The 12786-nt window shown below is 51.9% G+C and overlaps 1 protein-coding gene across 1 annotated transcript; it reads right to left on the bottom strand.

Annotated features, from left to right (window-relative positions):
- Positions 1-337: 337 nt before the first annotated feature.
- On the bottom strand, positions 338-7545 carry RPL3 (ribosomal protein L3). The gene is made up of 10 exons (XM_082665073.1): positions 7508-7545; positions 5829-6021; positions 4856-5024; positions 4161-4296; positions 2925-3111; positions 2267-2427; positions 1624-1725; positions 1114-1209; positions 657-776; positions 338-436 (listed from the first exon to the last, which is right to left on the bottom strand). Exons 1-10 carry the CDS (start codon positions 7508-7510, stop codon positions 392-394), a joined length of 1212 nt encoding a protein of 403 aa, XP_082521199.1. The 5' UTR covers positions 7511-7545; the 3' UTR covers positions 338-391.
- Between the last annotated feature and the right edge of the window lie 5241 nt (positions 7546-12786).

Raw genomic sequence — 12786 nt, forward strand, 5'->3', positions numbered from 1 at the left:
TGCCCTGCCCTGCCCATGGGCAACAGCAACACCAGATCCTTCCTCACTGCCTCCTTCCAAGCTGCAGACACAACTTCTACAGCAGAGCCCCAGCTTCCTCGCCCTGTGACAAACATTTCACACAGAGCTCACTCCCCAGGCTGGCTGTACAGGGCAGGGCAGACCAGGCTGGCTGGCTCTCACCCCCCGCTTCACCTAGTCTGCTCCAAGCATGGGGCCCGGCAAGTGGCAGGGGAAAGAGGCAACCAAAGAGGTTGGGGGGACAGCACGCCCCTGGGAGCATGAGGGCCGAGGGAGGCAGCCAGGACCGGGAAGGTGAAGCACAGGCAGATGGATGTCACTGGAAAATAACTTTATTGAGATTCTACCAGCCGTATAATCTGTTCTGACGTTAGGCTCCTTCTTCCTTTGCAATTCGGTCCTTCTTAAGTGGTCCCTGTGGAGAGAAATGCAGCAGGCAAGGTTAGAGATAGAAGGCAGTTAAGAATAACCGCCAACCGCAGTGCCATCAGATTCCGGGCTGGTCTCCACAGCCCGGGGCACACACAGGCACAAGGTGGTCCCCTCTGCATCAGCACCAGATGGGCAGGCTGACAGGAGACAGCAGCTGAAAGCCACCCCCACCCCAGCCCCAGGGCAGAGAGGTAGGTGCTCACCATGAATGCTTTCTTCTCCTCCACAGTCTGGAAGCGGCCATGGCCAAATTTGGAGGTGGTGTCAATAAACTTGAGGTCGATCTTCTCCAGGGCCCGCCGTTTGGTCTGCACCAGCAAGGACTGTGGACCAAGAGAGCAAGGGTACAGAGTCACGCCTTCCTCTGTACCATCTTTTTTCACAGGTCCCTCATTTTAAGAGGGCAGAGGCCAACTCCATCTAAATCAGTCCTGGAATCAGGACACCCACCCACTCCAAACACCACCATCCAGCCACTACCAAGGGGCTTCCTCCTGCCACCAGGCGGATGAGAATACAATTAAGAACAGAAGCAAACAGCCGGGCCAGGCCAGACACGGAATTCCCTCCTCCCGGGCCTTCAAAGTCAGGAGTATCATCCCTCCCCGCCTTCCCTCCCAACCCCCAAACAGAGCTCAACACCCCCTCCTCCAGCCTCACCTTGCGAAGGGTGAGCACTCGCTTCTTGGTTCCCACCACGCAGCCTTTGAGCATGACAAAGTCATTGGTCACTTCACCGTAGTGGACAAAGCCACCCTGGGACGGAGCAAGGCCATCAAAGGTCAGCACAGATCAAGTACGGGGCTGGAGACAGGTCTGACCGCGCACACGACACCCCCCGCCCCCGCAGGTCCTGGTGGTCCCACCACCTGACCAGAGCTGTTCTCAGAAGGAAGGCAGCGAGGAATACTTCCGCAGTCTGACTCGGGTGCCGCATCCAGCGCTCATTCCAGGGCATCATCACTGAACAGCTGGGCCTGCCACCCCACTCCTCACGAGCCAGTCTCCCCCCCCCACCAATGACAAAGGGTGCAGACAGCTGGATGCTGTACAGGGGTCCAGTTAACTGGCTGTAAAAATGGCCCCAGCCCCATAGGGGAAGCCTGGAACCGGAAATCCCCCCCCAGACCAGATATCTGAGGCTTTGCATGGACAGCTCCCATTACTCACCAGAGGGTTGATGCTCTTGTCAGACAGATCGTAATCAGTAGAGGCATTGTTCTTGATCAGTTTGCCATCCTTGATGAGGTAGCCCTGGCCAATCTTGTAGATCTGAAGGAGGAAATGAGCATAAATACTTGAGAACAAGAAAACTGGTCGGAGAGACAGCTCAGAGGCCTCTGGAGCTGGCTGGACGCAAGGACAGCCATTAGGGACAAATGATCCATCTTGGGGGTGGGCTAGCCTACAAAGGGCTCTGGGAAAGCAGCTATGACCTCGGCCCTAGTGAGGGGGCGTCCCAGGCTTTGAGCAAAGAAAAGGTGGCTGGGCCTGAACTGCAAACAATGCCATCCAGTGAGATAATGGATGAGGCTTCTCCAAACACTATGGAACAGGAGAGGGGAGACAAAGCTCACGTCCTCAGCCCCGCCAAGGGTCAGCTGCACCAGAACCACATTCAAAGATGGCACTTTACTATCATGACACCGGAGAGTCAGAACTGTGCCACCAGACACGAGCAACTAAGTCCACGGGGTGCTCCACCACAAATGGACCGATGGTGACGGGGACTGGAAACCCCAATTCCCAATATTGGGACCACCCTGCCCCTCCTAGGGTTAAAGTCTCCACAGGATCCCCTTGGGCACCTCACCTTCTTGTTGATCTCGGTGCGGTGATGGTAGCCTTTCTGCCCGGCCCGAGCCACAGAGAAGGCCACCCGTGCGGGATGCCACGCCCCAATACAGGCAACCTTTCGCAGCCCTCGGTGGGTCTTACGGGGCAGCTTCTTGGTGTGCCAACGGCTGGTGACCCCTGGATAAGACACATGCTATTACTGGGGTGCCTGGCACCCATGCCATTGGCCCTTTCTTGCTATGAATGCCCAACTTGAGTTTGTGGTACTGTCCACAGAACATGCAATGCAACATGATTGCCATGTCCTCTCCCTTTTTCTATCTCCATGCAAGCTTGAATACCAGCTGAGACACAACCCTTGAGTTATAATCAGCAAAGAACAGGCCTTGGAAAATCAGCCCTACTAGCACGTGATCATGCTCATTTGAGAGCATTCAGGAAGCCTCCCAGCGCGTTTTGCAGTGTGCTCAAAGCGTATGTCATGCCCAGTCCCACATGCTACCCCAGCCACCTGACCACAGCACTGTCCTCAGAAGGAAGGCAGCAAGGAATACTTCCGCAGTCTGACTCGGGCGCTGTGCCAGCGCTCATTCCAGGGCCTCATCACAGAACAGCTGGGCCTGACACCCCTCTCCCAGGTTAGCCACAGCAATGTGGGCCACTGCGAAGCTCACCTTTGTAGCCTTTGCCCTTGGTCACCCCAATGACATCAATCATCTCATCCTGCCCAAACACTTGGTTCACAGGGACCTGCTGCTCTAGCCTCTCTCGGGCCCAGTCCAGTTTTTCGGCCACAGTGCCTCCGTTCACCTGGATCTCCATGAGGTGGGCCTTCTTCTGGCGTAGAGGAAGCAGGCGCATCTAAAAGGAACAGATGCTTCAAGGTGAGAGGAACTCAGGCTGGGCACGACAGGCAACAGTTTTGCTTTCCAGTGTTACGACTCCCCACTGGGTACCATTCCCCTTTCAATTCTGGTGCCTGAATCAGGTCAGAATAAGCTGATCCTTGACAGACACACCAGGCCCACCTTAAGACAGGCTGATTTAACCAGATCCTGGGACCAACCAGCCCAATGTTCCTGCTCACTGTCCTTTTGGCCAGTTCCCTTGGGGTACCTGCCCTGGTTTACCCTGGCCATCTACCTTGCTCTGTTAACTATCAGTAAGCCACTTATTTTGGGAGCAGGAGAACACTGTGAGAGTACAAGCTGTGATTAGGGAATGAATCTAAACAGATTTTAGAGCTGTCCAGTGTTATCCTACTGACCCATCTTCAGTAATGGACACACACCACAAATCTATGGTAATCTGGTCGCCACTAAGCACACAGGACTACTGATCACTTAGAATCATGGGTATACACCCAGGATAATCGCCCAGACTGACAACAAAGGCGGCACCCATTCCTACCCAGACAACCAAGAGCTAATTCAGCTCACATGTCAGGTCTGAAGTGCAAACAGCCAGCATCTCAACACTATTTTCAGTTAGGGGCTAGACAACGTTAGTTATGACTCACCGGTTCCTTCAACCAGTTCTCCTAAAATGGGATGTGGTTTTCCCTAATTAAGAACCATCGGGGACACAGTGCCCTCTGCTGGCAACAAAAAAACCAACCCTATGTGAGGAGACCTGGATGCCTTCTCAAGCAGACAACTGTCCTTAATATGGCCCCAGGAACCCAGGCCTCAAGGCAGGGCACTGGCTGGACTGTGTTGCTTTTAACAACCCCTTCCTCCTCCAGGAAATAAGTATAAGAACCTCTAAGTCTTACCATCCCTAAAATCCTGAGGCTTGACACAAAACCAGTGTGAGCTGAGGATCAACTCAGAAGGCAACTGAGCCCCCCAAAGGCCACAGGTGGTCATGTAGGTCATCACCTCCATTGACAATAAGCAGTGGGCGCTCACCTGGGTGTGGGCAATGACACGGATGACCTGGCAGTACTTCTTCATGCTGCTGAAGTCCCTCTCCAGCTGCTTCTTGCCGTCTACATCCTGCCACTTCTTGCAGTATTTGGTGAAGGCCTTCTTCTTAGATTTATGCCTTCAGGAGCAGAGCAGAGTTGGGGAGGGGGCCAGGTGCCGGCCTTCATCACCCTCCAAGGGGTGAGCGGAAGACACGGGCACCGTGTGGGGACAGGGCTCATTGCCGGCTTCTAAGGAGCCTTTTCCACCGGCAAGCGGAGCCTAGATGGAGCTCATCGGGCAGAGCCGAGCGGAGCTGAGCAGAGGTCCACAAGATTAATGATGCAAGTCACATACATTCAGACACACAAGTTCCTGCTCCAGGTTATCCATTAACCAGACCACACACCGGGGCTGGTGGGGTCTGGGGGCATTACAGCTATCCCTCAGCTTCTAAGTAGACTCAACACTTGCCAGCAACTCAGGAAATACTGAACTGACTCAAGGTAGCACCCACTAAGGTGAGCACTGAAGGAAATGTCTCAAGATGCTGCTCCCAGCGCAGCAAAGGATTGTTCTGCCCTGTTCTGCAACTAAACCTGACACCAGAGCAGCTCCTCCCACCCCGGCTACGGAGCTGAGGCCCTGGCCCTCCTGGCCAGCCTAACCCAGGGCGAGGGCGGCATCGGCTCCCTTACCAGTTCTTATAGAAGCGCCTTTTGCATTCATCACTGATATGCTCAGCAAAGATGGTCTTAAAGGTCCGGAGGCCTCGAGGTGTTTCCACGTAGCCCACAATGCCCACAATGACCATGGGCGGCGTCTCCACGATGGTCACAGCCTCCACAACTTCCTTCTTGTTCACCTCTGCAGACGAAGCAGGCAGTTAGACCTGAGCGGCTGCCTCAAGTACCCGGCAGGAGGGCTGTCTTTTGGAAAAATGTCGCGTACCCTTCCAGGCCAGCAAAGCAAGTTGCTTCAGATGACAGGAAGGTTTGTGGGCAAGTCTGCACCGCAGCCCAAACTCCCTCACTGCTGAATGCTCAGTCTGTGTGCATTGACCTTTGCAGCACAAAACTATCTGGACCCTATGCAGCCAAGTAACAGCCTGGTTTCGGTGCTGGTTTATCATAACCATCTCCAGAAACAAACTCCTTATTACCTAGAAAATACAAGAGTACTAAGTATAGTGAGGTAGTAATTCCTCAGCATAGACCATTTTAACTGTCTATTTACTGTGTTTCAATCACCAGCACCGTGTTCTACTTAGCGCCTTTTCTACTTCGAACTTCACAACCCAGGAACATGGGTAGTATTCAGGCGTTCAGGTGAGGCTCACAGTTCAGGGCTGCCACTAAAATGTGAGTGGAGTCTCTATTTAACCCTCAATGGTTGCCACCTCCCATGTTAGCATACTTCTCTGTGCTGCAGCTCTTGACAAATTTCCTCATCACGCTCCCCTACACCATTACATCCCTCTGCCTAAATCAAGCACTGCCAGCCACCTGAACCCGGGAAGCATTAATCGATCCTAAAATATATTTCCATTGTGATATCTAGAGGTTCTGTTGATCTCTCCAAAGCCTGCTCTCCTGAGAGCTTGGCCCCATCTAGTCAGTTCCCACCAACTCCTACCCTCCCATCAGCTAGGAAGGTGCAGCATGTACTTACTGGACCCTGGCCTATCGACCTCCCTCACAATGTGGGTCATGCCAGCCTTGTAGCCGAGGAAGGCTGTGAGGTGCACGGGCTTGCAAGAGTCATCCTTGGGGAAGCTCTTCACCTTCCCGCGGTGCCGGCTGCTGCGCTTCCGAGGCAGAAAGCCCAGGGACCCGTGCCTGGGAGCGGAGAACTTCCTGTGAGACTAGGAGAAAATGATCGATCAACGTTAGCACCTTCTAAGTAGCTCACGCCTCTGCATCCCCAGAGGCCTAGGTTCTAAGATTCCCAGCAATGCTGGACCCACACCAGGAACCCAGGTCACAGGCTTATGCGCTGGATTTACTTTTTTCGGGATCACACGTCTAAAAGGCATTATTCAGCCAAATGCGTTAAACCTGTATCTCAAACCCTCACCCTATAATTTAAAGGACATGAACCACCCACCTTTTCCTCTAAAGAGCACAAAGGCACACCAGGTAATGGCATTAAAAATCGCTTAACAAGCAGCCTTATATGCGAGTCAGTTAAGATTCTGACCACGCATGTATATACAATGGAATGTTACTCAGCCATAAGGAACGAAACTGAGTTATTTGTAATGAGGTGGATGGACCTAGAGTCTGTCATACAGAATGAAGTCAGAAAAAGAAAAATACCGTATGCCAACGCACGTATATGGAATCTGAAAAGACAGTACTGATGAATCTAGTGCCAGGGCAGGAATAAAGACGCAGACATAGAGAACAGACTTGACGACACGGGGGTGGGGAGAAGCTGGGACGAAGTGAGAGTAGCATGGACATATACACACTACCAAATGTAAAATGGATGGCTGGTGGGAAGCTGCTGCATAGCACGGGGAGATCAGCTTGGTGCTGTGTGACGACCTAGGATGGGATAGGGAGGGCGGGAGGGAGACGCAAGAGGGAGGGGATATGGGGATATATGTATACGTATAGCTGATTCACGTTGTCGTGCAGCAGAAACACAACATTGTAAAGCAACTGTACTCCAATAAACATTCTGTCCACAATAGGGACTCCTGGTCAAACGGCTGGGTGGCAGGTAATGGTAGTAAAGGTTCCTCATGCTCCCAACGGGAGCTAACTGGCAAGTGGAGGCCACTAGAACTCGACAGAACCAAATCAGAACATGACAATCAGCACACAAATCTCTGTCCGCCCGTCAATAAGCTCATCATCTCTGGTTTCTGATAACTCTAGAGGCCCAAGGAGTTGTACCAACCGTCCCAGACGTTTCAGAATGAGGATTCAACAACCCATACACAAGCCTCCCCTGCCGCCTGCGGCCTGGACTTCTGCACCTCCCACTTTCACAACAGTGCCAAACGCTCCCACCCAAGGTCCTCCTGGCGAAAGCGCTCATGACTCGGATCTCGAATGCTAAGGCCGAGATCTAGGAATAATCCATGGCTTGGAGATTGTCGGGCCTGGGCCCCCCAACCCAGCTCCCGTGGCAAGGCCTCTCGCCAGCCGACCGGCAGGCCCAAAGCCAACCTCAGGCCTCGGACATTTTCAGAAAATACACCTGACTGCGGATTCTGTTGAGTGCCCCATGCCCCTAGAGCAGAACTCCGGCACCGGGTGAGGCGAGATGGCGGGGATGTGCCGCGGATTCACTCATGCCGCCGCGACAGACAAGTAGAAGTCCGCCATAATGTCCCTTACCATCCTGCCGTCGGATGCTGCCGGTAGAGATCGTTCGACTCTCGGCGCGCGATATATAAATTCCAGTTTGGCTCCGCCCCTTCCGGCGTGCGAGCGCGCGCCCGCGGCAGACGTCGGGTCGGGGGGCGGGTACTGAGTGCCGTTTCCACGCACGCTCGTCCTCTCCTTGCATACGTTCCGACCGGGACGTCAGTTTCGTAGGCGGGACTTAGAGGTTCTACGGCGAGCGGCTGAGTTCAAACTTAGTGAAAAGCCTCGGACTCGCCGGCAGAGAGTTGTCCTGAGGCGTTGGGCAGCAGCCAAATTTGATGAAACGGCTGTTACGGTGAAGGAAAATGGCTACGTCGGTTCTTTTCATATGAAATCCAGGTTTCATATGAAACCTCTGGAACTGAGTAACCCTGTTGGGGCTTCAGTTCCAAGGCGCTTTCCCACGTGGTATCCCGCTTCCGTCCCACACAGCGTTGTTGCCATTTTGCAGGCACATAGAAGTGGGACGAGTCGCACCGCTTCCACCAGCTCGAAGTTGGAGAGGAAAGACGGGAACCCTGGTTTCCTGGCTCCCAACCCAGAGCCGCTTCCCGGTACCAGCTTGTCTTTAATGCTTCCTGATTTCGGGCCCCCCTCCCTCAAGCCCCATCTCGGCTATTCCTCCGAGAATCTGGCTGTGGGGGCCCGTGCTTGGTTCTGAAGGTCTTAGGCGACGGAACCACCTCACCGTCTAGGGTCATGGGTCCAGCTGCCCGGCCTCACGGACCCTGGCCCTCCCTGCTTCCCAGACTCTGCATGAATCGCCCTTGCTGATGTGTGCTTGGGCTCGGGGTCACCTAGGTCCTAGGCGGCTCCTAGCGGCTCTCCCTGCCGCCAGGCTTGCCCCTCCAAATCTTTCTAAGAATCAAATCCCTTTTTGTTACTTCCCATGACCCTGCCCACGCCCACCCCCAACCCTTGTTATTTTCCGTGGATTAAGCCTTAACTTCTGAGCCTGCCAGCCAAGAAGCTGCCCTAACTAGCTACTCCAGCCTCTTCGCTGCAGGCGAATACACACACTTTTTCATAGATCACCACCTTCCACTTCCATCCTACCCCGTCCTGTTCTTGGATTCTGGGACTGACCATTGCTCACACCATTGTTAAAAAACATTCTCTCGGGCTTCCCTGGTGGCGCAGTGGTTGAGAGTCCTCCTGCCAATGCAGGGGACGCGGGTTCGTGCCCCGGTCCGGGAAGATCCCACATGCCGCGGATCGGCTGGGCCCGTGAGCCATGGCGGCTGAGCCTGCACGTCCGGAGCCTGTGCTCCGCAACGGGAGAGGTCACAACAGTGAGAGGCCCGCGTACCGCAAAAAAACAGAACAAACAAACAAACAAAAAAACATTCTCTCATGTAACCCTCGCGCCATCCCCCAGTGGCAGTTCTGACAATCCTCAGCCCCTTACTGGAAACCTTTGGGGCCAGATATGTATCCAAATTCAGCATTCTTCATGTTTTAGATAATACCGTGCAATATGGTGCACATACTATATATTATGTAATCATCCCTAAGCTGTTGAATGAAACACGCTAATTCTGCTAAGAAACGTGAATATTCACATGGAGTGGGATAAGTATAAATAGCCTCACAGTTAAAGGCTAACTTAGCTACCTAAAAAATTCAGGTTAGGGCTTCCCTGGTGGCGCAGTGGTTGAGAGTCCGCCTCCCGATGCAGGGAACACAGGTTCGTGCCGCGGTCCGGGAAGATGCCACATGCCGCGGAGCGGCTGGGGCCGTGAGCCATGGCCGCTGAGCCTGCGCGTCCGGAGCCTGTGCTCCGCAACGGGAGAGGCCCGAGTACCGCAAAAAAAAAAAAAAAAAATTCAGGTTAGTTTGGTTTTTGCCACCAAATGACTTAAGAAGATTTTTCTTAATGCCATTTACAGCAACATGGATTGACCTAGAGATTATCATACTGAGTGAAGTAAGTCAGAAAGAGAAAGACCAATACCGTGTGATATCACTTATATGTGGAATCTAAATTATGATACAATTGAACTTATTTACAAAACAGAAACGGAGTCACAGACATAGAAAACAAACTTACAGTTACCAAAGAGGAAAGGGGGAGGGATGGATTTGGCGTTTGGGATTAGCAGATACAAACTACTATACATAAAATAGATAAACAAGGTGCTACTGTATAGCACAGGGAACTATATTCAATATCCTGTAATAAACCGTAATGAAAAAGAATATGAAAAAGATATAACTGAGTCATTTTGCTATACACCAGAAGCTGACACAACATTGTAAATCAACTATACTTCAATTAAAAAAAAGTTTTTTCATTTCAGAATTGCAGACAAGGAATTATGGCCCACATGGCACAAAAAACTAAGTTCAGGCCAAGAGGAAATAATTTGGCAAGTCATGCAATTAATAAAGGACAGAGCTCAAGTCTGACTGAGTCTAGGTTGGGTTTTCATGACATCAGACTCAGGGTTCAGTAGCCCCCCTTTCACTGGAATAGGAGCTCTGTGGTCCTGAGTCACTCATTCACTCAATAAGAAATTCTTCCTAAAGGCCTGCTCTGTGCCGGTACTGCACCAGTCTGTGGGAATTTGTAAGAGAACAAGACAGCTACCATTGCAGACCAAATAAGACTGTTTAAAATTGTGATGAGGGTTGAAAAAGATTTAACAATGTTACCAAAGGTCCTGGACAAACCATTCCCCCTAAAAGGAATTCCCTCTTTCCAGTCAGAGAAAAGAGAGTATCAACAGACCTGCACAGTCCTGCCAGTAGTGCACATAGCTCACTGGGTTATTGCCTTGGACCTTCTTTCCCCATCTGTCAAATAAGGGATTCATTCATTCACTCAGCAAATGTGTACTGAGCCTACTCTGCCTAAGAATGACATTAAAGGACCAACTAAAGGTGAGAATAAGGTAGAAGGGCTTTCACTACTCTATGGAAGCTGTCAGGTGGGTGACCTGGAAAAGGACACTGAGGGTAGACATGAAGGAGCAGAATCAGGAGATATTTAGGATAGCAGGATCTGGAGACTATTTGGATGAGTCATTGTGGGTGGGGGCAGGGAGAGGAAGCAGAGATGGCAGGAGTCAGGATATCCGTTTTGGAATATTGGATAGATAACGTTACTTTTAGAAAGGATAGATTATATATGTAGGTTTGGATTCAGTTATGGGGTTAACTGTATCTTTCCTTCTTCCAAGAACATGTCTAAGACTACAGAGCGAGGTGTATGCAAATCAACAAGAAAAAAATAAGGGACTTCCCTGGTGGTACAGTGGTTAGGAATCCGCCTGCCAATGCAGAGGACACTGGTTCGATCCCTGGTCTGGGAAGATCGCACATACCTAGGAGCAACGAAGCCCGTGCACCACAACTTCTGAGCCTGTGCTCTAAAGCCCGCGAGCCACAGCTACTGAAGCCGGCGCACCTAGAGCCCATGCTCTGCAACAGGAGAATCCACCGCAATGAGAATCCCGCGCACCGCAACGAAGAGTAGCCCCCTCTCGCCGCAACTAGAGAAAGTCCACGCGCAGCAACGAAGACCCAACGCAGCCGAAAATTTTTAAAATATATTAAAAAATTATTTAAAAAGGAAAAGTCTAGGGCTTCCCTGGTGTCAGTGGTTGAGAGTCCGCCTGCCGATGCAGGGGACGCGGGTTCGTGCCCCGGTCCGGGAAGATCCCACATGCCGCGGAGCGGCTGGGCCCGTGAGCCATGGCCACTGGGCCTGCGCGTCCGGAGCCTGTGCTCCGCAACGGGAGAGGCCACAGCAGTCAGAAGCCCGCGTACCGCAAAAAAAAAAAAAAAAAAAAAAAAAAAAAAAAGGAAAAGTCTATTTAAAAGAAAAAAAAAAGTAAGGACGTGAGTGAAGGGAAATAAGATGAAGCCAGAGAGGGATTGATGCCGAAAGCTCAGCCTCTCTGTACGCCCATGCCGAGTCGAATCTTGGAGACAGTTTTGGGTGAAGCAGAAAAGAATAGCTTTATTGCTTTGCCAGGCGAAGGGGGACACAGAGGGCTCCTGCCCTCGAAAACTATGTCTCCCAACCCAGGGTGGGGTTCTTAGTTGCTGCACGTGGGGTCTTCGTTGCGGCTGGCGTGTGGGATCTAGTTCCCTGACCAGGGATCAGAGCCGGGCCCCCTGCATTGGGAGGGCGGAGTCTTAACCGCTGGACCACCAGGAAGTCCCTGGTCCCTTTAATCTTGCCTCAGGGGGTTTCTCGGCTGCTCCTCCCTTGATTAGCAACGGTTCGAATCTGCCCTTTGGAACTCAGGGAAGGTCAGGAAGGCTGCAGTCTTGCCTACAAGAAATGGGGGGACAAAAAGGCCTCCGTGCCCGGGAGCCCCACAGGGCCCCGGTTTCACGATCACACCCCAAACAAACATTATAGAACTCTTGTTTGCACTAGAGTAGTCCTCGCATTAGGTTTCAAGCCTCTGTCCAGCTAAATAAGAAAGGTAAGTATGATTAGTAACATGATTCACAATATCCACATGATAAAAACAAACCAGTGGCCAAAGGAATCCACTATGCCTAAAACAAGGCTTGAAAGAAATTTCTCTGGGGAGATGGGCTTCTCCTAAAGGAGCCAAAGTGGGATGCAGCTGATGACACCCTGAGCTATCACCCCACAGCGAACACACAATGGTTGCGCATATTTGATGTGGACCAGTGAAATCAGGGTGACTCACCAAGCCCATGTGTGCGAGCTCTTTACAAAAGGCCAAAACAAGGGGGTTGGGTTACCCGATGCCGGATTGCTGGTTTAATCCAAAGGTAAAATCCAGAGTCTGGAAAGAAATGGATTAATTTTGTTTACAAATGATCCCCCATCGATACTGTTTTTCAAAATGGAACTTCTAGTAAGGAATGGAAAAGGGTCCAAGGTTTTGCTCACATCCCTGAAGGGCAGATGTTCTCTGCTGCCAGGGAAAACCAGAGACATGGACTAAACTCGGCAGAAGTTAGGGGGCTTGAGGAGCAGAATGGGGAAGCATGGGGGAATTCCCCGGTGGTCCAGCGGTTAGGAGTTGGCGGTTAGGAGTTGGCGCTTTCACTGCTACGGCATATGAAAGCACCAGGTTCATCCCAGGTTCAATCCCTTGTCAGGAACTAGGATCTTGCAAGCCACATGGTGTGGCCAAAAACAAAAGAACGGGGAAGCACGAGTGATGCAGTTTCGTCACGAGGGCGTTTCAATGTCCATCCCTCTTGCTGGACGGGAGGCTTTGTGGCGACAGAGATTGCAGGTCCTAGCCCAGAGAAGG

Source organism: Grampus griseus (assembly GCF_964374135.1).
Source record: "Grampus griseus genome assembly, chromosome: 11".
NCBI lineage: Eukaryota > Metazoa > Chordata > Mammalia > Artiodactyla > Delphinidae > Grampus > Grampus griseus.